This window comes from Mercenaria mercenaria, chromosome 4 (genome assembly GCF_021730395.1).
Source record: "Mercenaria mercenaria strain notata chromosome 4, MADL_Memer_1, whole genome shotgun sequence".
NCBI classification, from domain to species: Eukaryota; Metazoa; Mollusca; class Bivalvia; order Venerida; family Veneridae; genus Mercenaria; species Mercenaria mercenaria.
Window position 1 is genome coordinate 3,701,175 of NC_069364.1, and position 15,016 is coordinate 3,716,190.

General features: G+C 33.8%; 2 protein-coding genes across 2 annotated transcripts; one reads left to right on the top strand and one right to left on the bottom strand.

The window, feature by feature from the left end:
• Positions 1 to 2,215: 2,215 nt before the first annotated feature.
• LOC123526606 (putative nuclease HARBI1) lies at positions 2,216 to 7,452 on the top strand. Its single transcript, XM_053540186.1, has 4 exons — positions 2,216 to 2,935; positions 5,788 to 5,923; positions 6,447 to 6,597; positions 7,251 to 7,452. The coding sequence occupies exons 1-4, from the start codon at positions 2,407 to 2,409 to the stop codon at positions 7,449 to 7,451; spliced, it is 1,017 nt and encodes a 338-aa protein (XP_053396161.1). The 5' UTR covers positions 2,216 to 2,406; the 3' UTR covers position 7,452.
• On the bottom strand, positions 7,412 to 13,436 carry LOC123531290 (uncharacterized). The gene is made up of 3 exons (XM_053540187.1): positions 12,774 to 13,436; positions 12,001 to 12,157; positions 7,412 to 7,713 (listed from the first exon to the last, which is right to left on the bottom strand). The coding sequence occupies exons 1-3, from the start codon at positions 13,294 to 13,296 to the stop codon at positions 7,515 to 7,517; spliced, it is 879 nt and encodes a 292-aa protein (XP_053396162.1). The 5' UTR covers positions 13,297 to 13,436; the 3' UTR covers positions 7,412 to 7,514.
• Positions 13,437 to 15,016: the final 1,580 nt, after the last annotated feature.

The window sequence follows — 15,016 nt, forward strand, 5'->3', positions numbered from 1 at the left end:
ATCTGACATCCGGGTAACTTGATTCCTTAAGTCGTCTGCCCGTTTCGTCTGCGGAAAGGTAAATCACATGTTTCCATTATTTATGGACTCGTGGACTATATTTACAACAGTGGAAATTATCACTTTTTGTCCAGCATGTGATTTTACTACCATGAAAACAATTATACGTCCTAATAAAACCGTCTTTGAAGACGGGCTGACTTTTAGATAAAAGTTTGGATCTTGTAAATGAAGTCCTAGCTTTGTATGATGATACGGTTAACTATGTAGGTCTTAAATTTGACTGTCACTGCTTTTCGGCTTCAATGAAGATTAATTTAAGGTAATTTAAGATTTTTCAGTGACTTTGTAGGTAGTTAGTGCCCTGGTATAGTTACAGGTTACGTTGCTATTTCAGTTTTCATTAGGCCATTAATAACCCCTAAATAGACGATTTAAAAAGAAATACATGTATTTTATTTGGGGTTATAGGTTACACGAATAGAATTATTTGTTTATTTCTTTTGAAATCAAATGTCCTGGGGTATTTTATCCGAGTTCAATAACATGGGAAAATCGGCTTGATCAGATTGCGTAAATATACATAGGGGTATTCAATTACTTAAAATTGAATTTTAAAAATATTTTGTCTATTTATTTTACAAGAGAGTGACAATATTCAATTGACATCTCTTTCCAATTACAAAGCAAATTCAAATATATGTTTATCCGGACTGGAATTAGAAATTGAATTATGCTTTAAGGAGGAGTGTTTTTGTTTAGTTGCTCATTATTTTCAGCAATCTGGACAGGCTTTCTAGAAGTATAAAGAATACAACTACTGTGACACATGAAGTGAATACTTGCTAACATCTTCATGTATCTTTTTCACCCCTTCCACAAACTGTCTTGATATATTTATTTTGACATGATCTATATTCTATAGAAAGACTATTTAGTCATTCATTATATAACAAATTTAGTTAGTTTAAAACATTTTTATTGTCATTCAATTTACAGATTACAAATTTTACAACACAAACAATACAAGGTGCACAAGTTCTTACAAAAATTACGCTCCACAAAAAAAAATTTAAAAAAAAGAAAGAAACGTAGTCCTCTCTACAAAAAAAAAAACGTTGATTTAAGCAATATACGAATACTATTTATATAACAACATGAACAAGTACGGACTTTTTTGTTTTGTTTATGTATTTCAAATACTGTGTTTGTTTCGTTTTTAACGAACAGTAAGTGTTTAACAGTCAGGTCCACCTCTTTTTGACATGAGCTGTCCAATCTGTGCTGTTATTCATGTATGCATACGTTTTAATCGCTTCACTCTTAGAAGAGAACTCTATAATAGAAAACGGTATTAGTGGTGTACGGACAGTTCAGCGATGGTCAAGGGGACACCAGGTTATTTGGACAAAAAGTGACAAAATTCACTTTCAAATAAACTTAACAAACAGCGTGTTTTATTTCCGAACCAAAGTTTGATGGGAAGGGAGAGGGTTGGATGGGGGGGAGGCGTACGCATGCCACAATCCCCTCAGTGCCTGCTACTTTGCCACATACAATACAATAATGAGAAAAGTAAAAAATATATATGCAACCTTAATATTAAACATGTAACTGTTTGATTTTTATTATTATTAGGTGCCTTCCTATCTAAAGATAAATGTTCGATATCAAAAAAAAAAAAAAAAAAAAAAAGACTTTACAATTACTTTATAGTTTTTATTCTTTTGAGTTATAATTAGCTTTAGGCAAACGTAAATGTTTCTCACAAACTTTAAATTGACATGGATTACTGGGTTTCGTGGGCGTTTTTTTATATCTTGATCCCTTTTATTAATAATTTCAAACTTGACAACGTTATATTTGAATCGTAAATCCAGGTTTAAATTCAAGCATGTATCACCAAAATTGTCAAAATCGTATTTGATATTTCGCATCAATTTAAAACTTCAATATGACGAAGACACGTCTTTGAAATATAAGCCATGTTATTGTATAGAAATGTCCGCTTTCAGGTGACGGAGCAAGGTCCATGTATCAATCACTCGAGATTCAATCCACACTATTATTCAATGCCTTTGTTCGCCCATTGTTACGTGTTAGGGGCTGACCCCTTTATTTCTTTATGGCGGTCATAGACCCCTTGACAGAAAAGATCAAATAAATATCACCAAAATGTGAATATCTTCGGGCTCTATCCGATATAACCTCAGGGGCCAGTTGTTCGAAAGGCTGTTAAATTTAACGGTCCGTTATATCTGATAACGAATCATTAAATTTAATCGTTATGTTAAATTCTGTTGCTCAAACTTAACGGATGAATTTAACGTTAGTTTTAACAGAAGATTCTCCTGCTAAACTAATCAAGCTTTGGAGCTCCGTTAAAATTTAACAGAGCTTTCCAAGATGGCTGCCGCTTTGTTTGTCAATGTGCGAAAGCAACGTGAATATAGGCACACGACCCACGTACAGAACCTAAACGACAATGAAATGTTGGAGAGGTACCGCTTTTCAAATAATGGCATAAATTATCTTGAAAATTTACTGTTAGATGACCTCAAGAGGCCCACACATCGTAGTTGTGCTTTGTCACCTAAGCAACAAATTTTAATTGCATTGAGATTTTTTGCCACTGGTTCTATGTACCAAGTAATAGGAGATACTATGGGCTTCAACAAAGGGACCGTCAGTCGGGCAGTAGATAGTGTGACCAATGCTTTATTGGGCCACTTTAAAGATTTTGTATCATGGCCCACTCCAGATGAAAAGAAAAAGATTTCTACTGGATTTTACCAGCTCGCTGGTTTCCCAAACGTGATAGGTTGTATCGACGGAACACACGTAAGGATACAGGCTCCTGCTGGCGATGAAGCTTCCTACGTCAACAGAAAAGGATTTCATAGTATTTCAGTCCAAGCAGTTTGTGATGACAAAGGTAAATATCCTCTTAAATCTACAAATAAAATTCATCATTTCATCTGTTGATGTAGGTCAAAACCGCTTACAACATGGAGTCTAAATGACAATAATCGGACTTATGATACGGTCCTGGAAACTATAGTTAGCTGGCTGAAAATACGGCCCTGGAGAAAAGTCATGAAAGCCACCAATACCGACTGAAAACAATTGTGCATGCTCATTTGTGTATATTGCATCAAACATTTATAAAATGAACATATCAAGGTGAAACTAATAGCTGGACCTCCGTTAGTCCAAATAATAGACGTTTCGGGACAGTGCGATAACTTTTGACTGCAGCTGTCTCCGTCACGTCCGAACTTGGAATAGCAACACTGATTTCTGATAGAATAACACGTACATGTCCAACAAAGAAAGTTACTATTTTAAATGAACAATTTGAGTCAGTTTTTTTTTGTCAAAACCTAAACCCTTAAGTCTGAAATTTTTGTCTGAATTATCAAAATTTGAATATAGGCAAACCTAGCTAAAACATTTCAACTCGGAGATGTTTATATGTTGTTACGGATCTCTGAGCTGAAACGAATCCTGTACTAAAACCTAACCAGGAATCGTGCCCAAAGTCTGTCACGCTATAATTTCATCAAATGAAATGCAATGATTTAACCTTTTACTTTAAAATATTTCTAACGGATTTCTCTTTTGATCTGGCATAAAATGATAGATGCAACATAATTTGAACATAAGTTATACACACAAGTTTCAAATTGGTACCTCTGTCAGCAATATTTTGTCCGCCACTGCAGTTGTGACCTGATCAGGGTACTCTTCATTTTGAAAACCAATAGGCGGTATAGAATCGTTATTCATTGACCTTTTCTGAGAGCTTAAACCTTAGGTATGTTTTTTTTATGAATTTTATCTAAAATTGTTATGTTTATGATTAAATTGAACTCATAAATAGGTAAAAATTTGATCTTTATTTTCAAAAATAAACACGTGCTCTGAACTGTTGCAAGATGTCATCAGTTTCTCACGAGAGACTGTGCGAGATGTTGCGGTTTGATACTGGTTAGTTAACCAAATGGGGTTTCTCCCTAACATAATGGACAAGACCATCAGAAATTAAAAACAGCGCCAGTTAAGTTATGGTAGCCAGAACTAGGGGAAACCCAAACCTCACAAGATGCCATGCCTAATATCACAATTGAAAATGAAGGGATACCAAAACTGCTTATAGATCTAAATCCTCACAAGGCCTCAGGTCCAGATAAAATATCACCAAGACTCTTAAAAGAGATAAGCCTACAAATTGCCATTTATTTGACTAAAATTTTCATGCCTTCACTTGGTACTGGCAGTGTGCCACAGGACTGGATGACGGCTATCGTTAGCCCTGTATACAAAAAAGGCCCTCGCAGCTAAGCCATGAATTACAGGCCCATCTCTCTTACTTGCATTGCATCCAAATTGATGGAACATATCTTAGTATCAAATATAATGATTCATCTAGATAATAAAAACTTGCATGCTTAATCCCTTCAAACATGGTTTCTGTTCAAAGCACAGTTGCGAATCCCAGTTAATTGCTTTTAGTCAAGAAATCTTTGATAACCTATAAGCTGATTAACAGACAGATCTCATTGTAATGGAATTTCGTAAAGCGTTTGATAAAGTTGACACAATCTTTTGGTATATATATAAGCTATTTAAATAAGGTATTGACAGGAATACTGTCATGCGGATTAAATCTTTCCTTCAAAAACGTCAAACCGTGGTTGTAGAAGGCCACCAATCAGGTGTTCTACCTGTAATGTCAGGGGTACCCCAAGGATCTGTCCTTCGGCCTTGCCTTTTCCTTACTTATATCAATGACCTGTCAGACTCACTTTAAAGCAGTGTAAGACTTTTGCTGATGACACAGTAGTTAACCTCACTATTGATACCATGCATGACTGTGAGACTGTCCAGCAGGACCTCCGTAAATTAGAACTGTGGGGAAAGACCTGGTCCATGGAGTTTAATCCTGATAAGTGCGAAGTGATTAGAATTTCAAAAAAGAGAAAAACCATCACCTTTCCCTATAAGTTATATAACCATGAATTAAAAACTACTAAAAATGCTAAGTACTTAGTTGTAACCATCAGTGAGGACTTTAGTTGGAAATCTCACATACAAAATGTATCAAACAAGGGTAACAATATCCTAAAATACATCCCAAGTTATGTTGTATAAAATCCATCACTCAGTTGTCTGTGTAGATCACAATTACCTCATAGAATGTAGGAACCTTAACTTTCATGTCCCCTTCTCTCGTACACAGTATCACATGAATTCATTCTGAACGGCTTGACCTCCATAAAGAACGGTATGAAAATTGTGTACATATATATTGATAAAGTACTACAGATTTGATGGGTGTTACTTCATTTTTCAATTGAACATAAACCATTCACAGTTGTGTACTTTTTGACCTATTTTAATGATTGATTTTAATTTGGTACTAAATTACTATTTAAATTCATTCATTTGAGGTAAGAGAACCTCCAGGTCCGGATATCTAGTCCGCCTAAGAAGTTAAAGTATCTAGCGGAAAGTTCACATTCAAGAACAGAGCGTATCAACAATGTACCGAAAAGCTTACTGTAACGCAGAGATTTGCCTGATTGTTCTTAACGGTCCGCGCGTGAACCAAAAGTATAAAATACAAATTTATTTTTATAGCTCTCTGGTTTATGAAAGAATATACCGAGCTTGAAATCTTCTATGTTTAACTGGCTTTAAAATCCGACCATGTTAGAACCATTTATGAAATGTGACACGGTGTTTTTATTATATAAATGACGTATGCATCTATTGTTCTAACAGGAAGATTCACCAGTGTAAATGCGAGTTGGCCGGGATCGTGTCATGACAGTCATATCTTTAGGACGTCTGGATTATGCCATAAGCTAGAACGGGAAAACAAGGCGTTTTCTGATGGTGTATTACTAGGCGACAGTGGGTAAAGTATATCTCAAAATTTAAAGACTCCGATATTATACATACAATAATCCTTTGTTTAGACACACCAAGTCTAGCAAAATAGATTATGTAAGTACGTGCAAATTATTGCAATTTATTCTGCACAGTGAAAACCCAACTCGTTGTGTGTGTATATTAATCAGGACAGTTGTGATATGAGAGTGTTCATTTTAAATATGTTTTTAAGTGAAATATTCAATCAGTTTTTAAAGTCCACAGTTCTTGTACTCTAAACTTCTTAATATTGTCTATATCTAAAGCGTTTATGTTTCTGGTTTAACCATATGATTTTTTTTTCAAACAATTTACATTAATATAAATTAAAGCATGTAGCAATATCAGTTTGTTTTTCGAAAATATCCATCCTTAAGATCTTCTCTTCATCTGTGTCACATCAGCTATTACACAAGTGACAGTTCTAAAATAGAAAAAATGGAATCTCCACAGGCATAACACGATACAAATTCCATGCTATAATTATGCATTTTTTTCAATGAATACAGGTATGCATGCAGACCCTTTTTAATGACCCCATTTCTTGTGGCAGACACGGAAGGCAAAGTACGTTACCAGCAAAGTCACACAAGGACACGTGTCACAATAGAAAGAGCATTTGGACAATTGAAACGCCGCTTTCATGTCCTTCATTCTGAAGTATACATTTAATCTTTAAATAAGTCTTTATTCATGACTGAATTTTATGCCACTACAGTACTGACTACATGTCTATGTGTTGATACTATCATGTATAAACATTCTATTCCGTAACAAGTTATATTTAACGTGTTTGTGAACATGGACAGATCCAAACGGAAGGGGAAGAAGCATTTTATAGAAATATTTCGATGCCAAAATACAATGCATATCCGTAGCCCTGACCAACGTATAAACTGGACCAATTTTATAAGTGCAACAACACAGTTGACCCATTTAAACGAGCTGTAACTGCATTGTTTATTTTGGCATCGAACGCACGAACCTGCGATCCATAGTTCTACGCTCTCCCTACTTAGCTAAGCGGGATGTCATAATGATATTGAGTTTAAGATACTATGTAGACATAATTTTTAAGTCTTAACCAAATCATTTAAAACATCGAGTCACACGGACAACATATCAAAAGTTATGTCGTTTTTTGTCAAATGAATTTAGATGAATATATAACGTGCAATTATCAAATAATACATATAATCTTTTTACAATTATTACACTCTAAACTTATTTTCTACAATATGTGGTCTGCGCATGCATCATTGGATGTTGCTTATTATAAAAAAAACAGGTGTTTTGTTGCTCTTTTTTTTCAGATAAGACTGGCACCATCTAAGGTTTGTCGAGTTGTATGTGCTTGTGTTGCACTTTTCAACATAGCGATCTTGTTGAATGAGCCTGAACTTGATGACTGGAACCAGGATGAAGCTGTAGACCTGGAAAATGAAGACATAGCCGATGCAGAAAGAGATGGCAGCACTGTTCGAAATTTTATTGTGCATCAATATTTTGCATAATACTCAGAAATGAAATAAATAGAAACTCAGCTGTCAAATAATAAATACGCTGTTAACCGAATATTATTGTTCGCTAATCAAATTTAGAAGTTCTCTTGCATTAAGCTCATTCATCTTATTTTCAGCCGCTTTCAAGATCCTGAGCTTCACTTCCAATAACTCTTTCTCTAATCCCTGTCGTTCAACCATTCCTTTAAAGTATGATATCTGATAGTCCACTAAGACATCATTCCTACTTCTCTTAACCCGTCTGGTACAAGGCCTATAACGATAAATTGAGTTAATTATAAATGCAAAGTATTTGAAATATGGATTTAACACAACATTCATTGGTTTGTTGTCATAATTAAGGTATACAGCTGTAGAACATGGAAGTAGTATTTATAATGCCTATATGATAAGACCAAATATCTAATTAAGAAATAATCAAGGCCTTCGAGTGGTTTATCGTCTGATTTACCACGGTTCAGAGTTCAGATGTGTAGGATTTGAACCACGAGGGCGTTAGCCTGAGTGCTTAAATACTGAAGCATCTGAACAATGAACCCTGGTAAATTAGACGATAAAACACAAGAAGGTATTTACTGTTTTCATTCTGACATGCTCATTGACATATCTTAATAAATATTATGCTGGACTTCATTTACCCGAGGACTGTATCGAACATCATGTGACAATTTGACGTCATAATTGACGTTATAATGCTCCCTTTCCGGTCTGCACGTCAACCGTTGTTTATCGCAGAATATACAGAGCTTTATTTGCTTCTTTGTTTAACTGGAAATCAAACTGAGTCATGTTAAAATTAACAATTAATCAAGGCCTTCGAGTTGTTTATCGTCTGATTTACCATGGTTCAGAGTTCAGATGCATAGGAACTGAACCACAATCCTATTCTGTCGTTCATTTCGCATGAACACCAAAAAAAAATAGTTTCATTTTTCAAATAAATATAAGATACATTGGCATTGAACCATGAGGGCGTTTCAGCCCGAGTGGTTAAATATTGAAGCATCTGAACGATGAACAGTGTTGAATTAAACGATATATCACAAGAAGGCCTAGATTGTTTTTATTCTGACATGCTCATTGAAATATTTTAACAAATATCATGCTGGACTTCATTTACCGGAGGAGTAATGTATCAGACGTCATGCGGCAATTTGACGTCATAATTGACGTCAAAATTCTCAGTCTTACCAGTCCACGCATCAACCGTTGTTTCTCGCAGAATATACAGAGCTTGATTTAATTCCTTATAATCTTTGTTTAACTGGAAATCAAACCGAGTCATGTTAGAATTAAAAATAATCTAGACCTTCGAATTGTTTATCGTCTGATTTACCACGTTTCAGAGTTCAGATGCATAGGAATTGAACCACAATCCTATTCTGCCGTTCATTTCGCACGAACATCAAAAAAAAAATAGTTTCATTTCTTAAATAAATATTATGCTGGACTTCATTTACGTGAGGAGTAATGCATCGGACGTCATGTGGCAATTTGACGTCATAATTGACGTCATAATGCTCTCTTACCGGTCCGCGCGTCAATTGCTGTTTATCGCAGAATATACAGAAACTGATTTTCTTCTTTGTTTAATTGGAAATCAAATCATGCCATGTTACAATGTTACACATTCAACCACAGTCCTGATTTTTCCATTACCAATGCAATAGGAGTTTGCATTAAATTTATTAATATTTATGCAACTTATGCTACATTCTAACATGGCTCAATTGATTTCCAGTTAAACAAAGAAGAAAATCAAATGCTGTATATCCTGTGATAAACAGCAATTGACGTGCGGACCGGTAAGAGAGCATTATGACGTCAATTATGACGTCATGTAGCCGCCTGACGTCCGATACATTACTCCTAGCGTAAATGAATTCCAGTATAATACTTATTGAAATATATCAACGTGCATGTCAGAATGAAAACAATCAAGGCATTCGCGTTGTTTATCGTCTAATCTACCACGGTTCATCATCCAGATGCTTCAGTATTTAACCACTCGGGCTAACGCCCTCGTGGTTCACTCCTACGCATCTGAACTCTAAACCGTGGTAAATTAGACGATAAACAACGTGAAGGCCTTGATTATTTGTTAATTCACACAGACATGTTATTTTATAGAGTGCAGACCAAATAATGCATTAACAAAATCACAGAATATCAGAAGATCAAACATCAAGAAAGTATTCAGATTTTGGCCCATTTGCACACAACATCTATACTGTACTAAATGAAATTGGTTTTTAAACTGGGGAGTTTTACATATTTGCACAAGCTGATATTGTCTTAAATAATTATATATTTTTGATTCAGAAATGATAGCTTTATGGCTTGAATCTGTCTTCATTTTATAGATATGATAAAATCTCTAAGTCATTAATAACCAAAATAATTACATAAACAGCTAAATGTTAAGATTAAGGAGAGGCATTGCTTCATTTATCCAGAGATGTTGGTACTATAAATCCTATTTTGACAATTTTATTGAAACTTATTTTCATCAACAGCTGTAACTTTTATTTCATATATGAATAATTATGAAATTTTGCAAATATAATATGTAGCTTGTGCCTGTGTTAGCCATTATAAGTTTCTTAACTTTGATGGAGTAGAAATAGTTAAGTATCTATTCATCTAGACTCACACTTTCTGAATTTATGCTGCAGTAATTTATCTTATTTTAGAACAGACTATTTGTCTAGAAATTGATATTCACTAATTCAGTCATTTTGATTTCATACAGTCATGTAAACTGCTAATTTATATCTTGTTAAACTGCAGCAAAATAACAGATGTATATTTACTATGGAAATAAATAAGAGGGCTTAAGCAGTAAAAAATAATCATATCTCTTTCTGCCCTAAGTACACACAAATAACTTATTCAAGAAGCTCTATGTTTTACTGTTCTGTTTGATCACAATGAAACTTTGTACAAATAATGTGTGCTTGATGTCCAAACTACTGATGTTATTGTATTTAAGTAAACTAAACAGAATCTTGTTTTGGATAATTTTTAACTATGAATTCAAACCACTTTAAGATTATTTCCTGTGAATTTGCACACAAAATTCACTTTTTATAATAGCTTACCAGTAATTTAATGTATTCTAACATGATGAAATTTCCCAGATATAAAGTATAGCAAGTATTAATCATTATATTTAGCTAACTTTGTTGGAGAAGAAATATTCTTATCCTTGTTCATCTGTTGACACTTTCTGCATTTATGTTCCTTCAATTTATCATAAGTCTAAACATTATAATTATTCAGAAAATGATATTCACTGCTTCAATCCTGACACTTTCTACAGAAATGTTCATTATTGATACATTGTTAATTCAGTTAAATATGCTGAAGAAACAAACAGGAGAAAGTAAGCAATATGAAAATAACAAGTTAATCATACTGTAAAAGTAGTACACATCTATTACTTTCTCAAGCAGCTCTGTCCTTCCTGGTGAATTTTAAATCACAATAAAACATTGCATAAATGAAGTGTAATTGGTGTCACACTTGTTCATGCTATTGTAAGTAACAAAACTTGAACAGAAATATTTTTACCATTTTTTACCTATTCTCAATACTTTGTATTTTGGGCATTAGCACACAAAATTCACTTTTCCAACAACTATAAATTAGCTGTATAATGTTGAATTTAAATATTATGAATGAATTTTCCAAATATAAAGTGCATGTTATTGTGCCTGTGTTAATTATCATATACATCAGATAAATCTGAAGGAGTTTAAATATCTTTACATACATGTTCATCTATTCATAACATCTGAATAAATGTTGCAAGAATTTTTTATAAGTCAAAAGAAAATATTTATTCAAATAATGATATTCACTGATTAAATCTTTCTGATTTTACACAGGCATGTTAAAATTGTATATCTTGATCAACTTGAGAAAACTGACTGAGATAACTATATTAAGGAAATAAAGAGAAGAAAAGTAGCAGTCTAAAATTAACAATTTGATTTGCAGGACAAATTAGTACACATCAATCAATTACTCAAACAACTCTGTCTTTTTCTAATGAATGTTTGATCACAGTGAATATTTGCCAAAGTAAATGGTACTTGTTGTCTCACTTGTTAATGCTATTTTATAAAGCTGAGCTCAAATTAAATTATTTCTTATAATTTTTACCTAAATCACATCACACATTTTGGGACATTCATAAACAAAAATCATTGTCCATCTAATGACACTTTCTGATATAATGTGTTGCAACAATGGATTGTAAGTCAAAAGAGAAATTCATATTATTGATTCAAAATTCCTGATGTATAACTTGATACATTGTATAAAACCATTTTCTCATGCTGTTGAAAATAACTTGAATAGATGACTACAAATCTTTTAACATATTCACACCACTTGAGTGTGGCCCATTTTGCATACAAAAAAACATAGTTTTCAACCAAAATCTGGACTCAAATCTATTTAAACATCACATAAATAGTAGGTGGTCTGTTTTTTTTTTATTATTATTTTTAATACAATTAAAATATTTACTTACAGTTTACTCTCAGAAAGACGTTTTGAAGTCTTTGAGCCTTCTGGAGTTTCTACATGCAGTGTGACAGGAGCAGGAGGCTGTATATCAATAACACTGACATCAGATTCCGTGTTTTGATAGAGATCTGAATCTTGATTGCTAAGAAAATGCTGACCATCTAAAAAGAAATGTAATGGATGAATAGAAATGTAATGGATGAATAGAAATATATAAAGATATAGTCATCATAATGAAATAATTTCATACAAGTAGTCTTAGCATTGCCCATGGTTCTATGTTTCAATACTGTCAGATAATATAAAATATTCAATTATGTGTCTAGCACGTGTGAACCATTCATATTATCAATAGTTTTTATAGGAAGCTGACTGGAGTATATAGGTAAGTTTCTGTTCCAAAATTGACTTCTTTCCGTATTTAATTATCCTTTGGGCTCTTTATGTAATGATATCATCATTGGTATAAGCGACTTTGACACATTTTTACCGAAAAAATAAGGATGATAGGGTCAATTGTTTTATAGAGTAAAATGTCCAAATAGACATTCAGATGGTAAGAAAAAGAACTTTATTGACAGAAATGGTATATCAGATTGACTTAAAATGCAGCATGTTCTAAATGATCTTTATCATTCAGTTGGACATGTGTCCGATGGTTTTGTTGGAAATTCCATAAGATAAAAATAGAACAGCGAAGTTAAAAATAAATATGCAGACGAATTTTTGTTTCATCGTCTTGTATTATAATAATGAATAAAAACAACAGTAAATTACCAGGCTCGTCACTGTCAAGGCCGCCACTAATGCCCATAAATGATGCAGCATCTTGATACAGGTCTGCAATTCTATTTGACTGCTGGCTGGATCCTTGGCTTGCCCCTCCGCCTGTCTGCCTCCTCTGGATCTTTTCTTTTGTTATTTCATCTTTTGCTTTTCTTTTTAAGTTGGACCATTTCTCCATGCATGTCTTTTCTGACCGGTGTGCATAGCCTAATGCTGAAACTTGCATACTAATGCTTCTCCATATTTCTGCTTTTTTGATATTCGTTACTGTGTTAGTTAATTTTGAGTTAAGTGTTTCAAAGTTTTCCCTTACCAGCTCTTCCAGCTTTAAGGTTTCGTCTGCATTGAAGTTGCTTGATCTGGTTTTATTTGATTTCTTGGTATTTTTACTGTCAAGCTCTAAATTTTGGCTGCCAGATGCCATTTTGCAGGAGACAGGAAGTGGAATTGTGGGACAGACAGTGGCAATTAACAGCTTGTTAAATAAATTTAACCACCTGTTAAAAGTTAACATGAGTATTAGTTAACACTCCTGTTAAAATCATTTGAGCAACACTTTTTTAACAGTCCGTTAAGTAACAGTCCGTTAGTCAATTTAACGGGCTGTTAACTTAACGGACTGTTAAATTTAACAGACTTTCGAACAACTGGCCCCTGGTCAAGTACTAATTTTAACAAAATGAAAATTGAGTTTGAGGCTGACGTTTGATGTGATATTTCATTCAACAGAGACGGGAGGAACATTTAGTCATCTATGTACATTTCGAAACTGGGTACCCAATACGTATACAAAATGAGGTTTTTATCACTACTGAACAACTGATAAGCAGTGCTAAAATAATTTCCAAGTATTTCATTACAGTTAACTTTTTGATAATAACTCAGGAAAATAAAGCACGAGTGAAGTGTCTCCACAAAGAATTGACTTGCCATGAATTAACAGCATATCGAAAATTTACCTGCCGTTAAACGAGGAATCAGGAAGATCTAATACTCGTCTATGAAGAGGCTCAGTCAAACCAAGTCTGCAACGTTTTCATTTATATCATGCTGGGCGACCTTAGGTTTTTCACTGTCTCTGTTGTATGACACCTGAGAAAAGATGAAAAGTTTAAGATATTTTAAAGCTAGAGAAAACAGTTTTTACTGTACAAAGGCAGAGAAAATATGCAACAGTTTACACTCTCTTAAATGCAAAAGAAAAGAAGTAACGATTTAGACTTCACAAAGCCGGGCGAAATTTTCAACGTGACATTTTTCGTAAGGCATTGGAAAGCTGCAGAAATAATATGTTTTGCAAAGACATAAATGAGCCATGACAATTCAGACTTTGCAAAGTCAGAGAAACAGATGCAACAGTTTTGACATAAGAAAGCCAGAGATCAGATGGAACTACTTAGACTTCACTAAGCCAAAGAAAAGATGCAACAAACAAACTTCACGAAGTCAGGGAGAATCCGCAACTATATACTTAGTTTTCTGTAACATAATAGGAAACCTACAAGAAATGAGCTCTTCATAAAGGCATAGGAAAATAATGACAATCCAGATTTAACAAAACGTCGAAAGCCAGAGATAAGATACAATAGTTCAGATTTCACAGTCATAGAAAGGATGCTTAGACTTCTCAAAACAAGGGGAAATCGGCAAGAATATAGTTTCCAATAAGGTAAAGGAAAAATCAAATGAGTTCTTTACAAAGGTATATGAAAGACATAACAATTTATACTTCACAATGCAGAGGAAATATGCAACAGGAGAGAAACGATGGCATAGGAAAACTACAAGAAGTTAGTCATAAAGACATATTGATATGCAGTAACCTAGACTTCACAAATGGAGATGACAAGAGCAACAATTTAAAGTTCACAATGACATAGAAAATTGCTAAATGTTGTCTTTCACACACGCTGCAACATTAAAAAGGCAGAGATTTTGACTAGAAATGGTAAATGTACGCTGCTTAGATTTAGACTTTAAATTCCATTAGGTGTAAGAAAACAATGATAGGCATACTTACAAGAGAATGAGTCAAAGGGCAAAGCAGAAGTAACATCGACATGTTTACATGTAGAGATGGGAACTCCAGATGTACATATAAAATAAGAAGAAAAACACATCTTTAATGTTATATTATGTCTATAACGGAATGTAACATCATTGGAAAACAGCACAGGAATTCAACCGTCAGAATGCAATGAAACAAATGCGCTCGTTTCCGAATAAAATGTTCA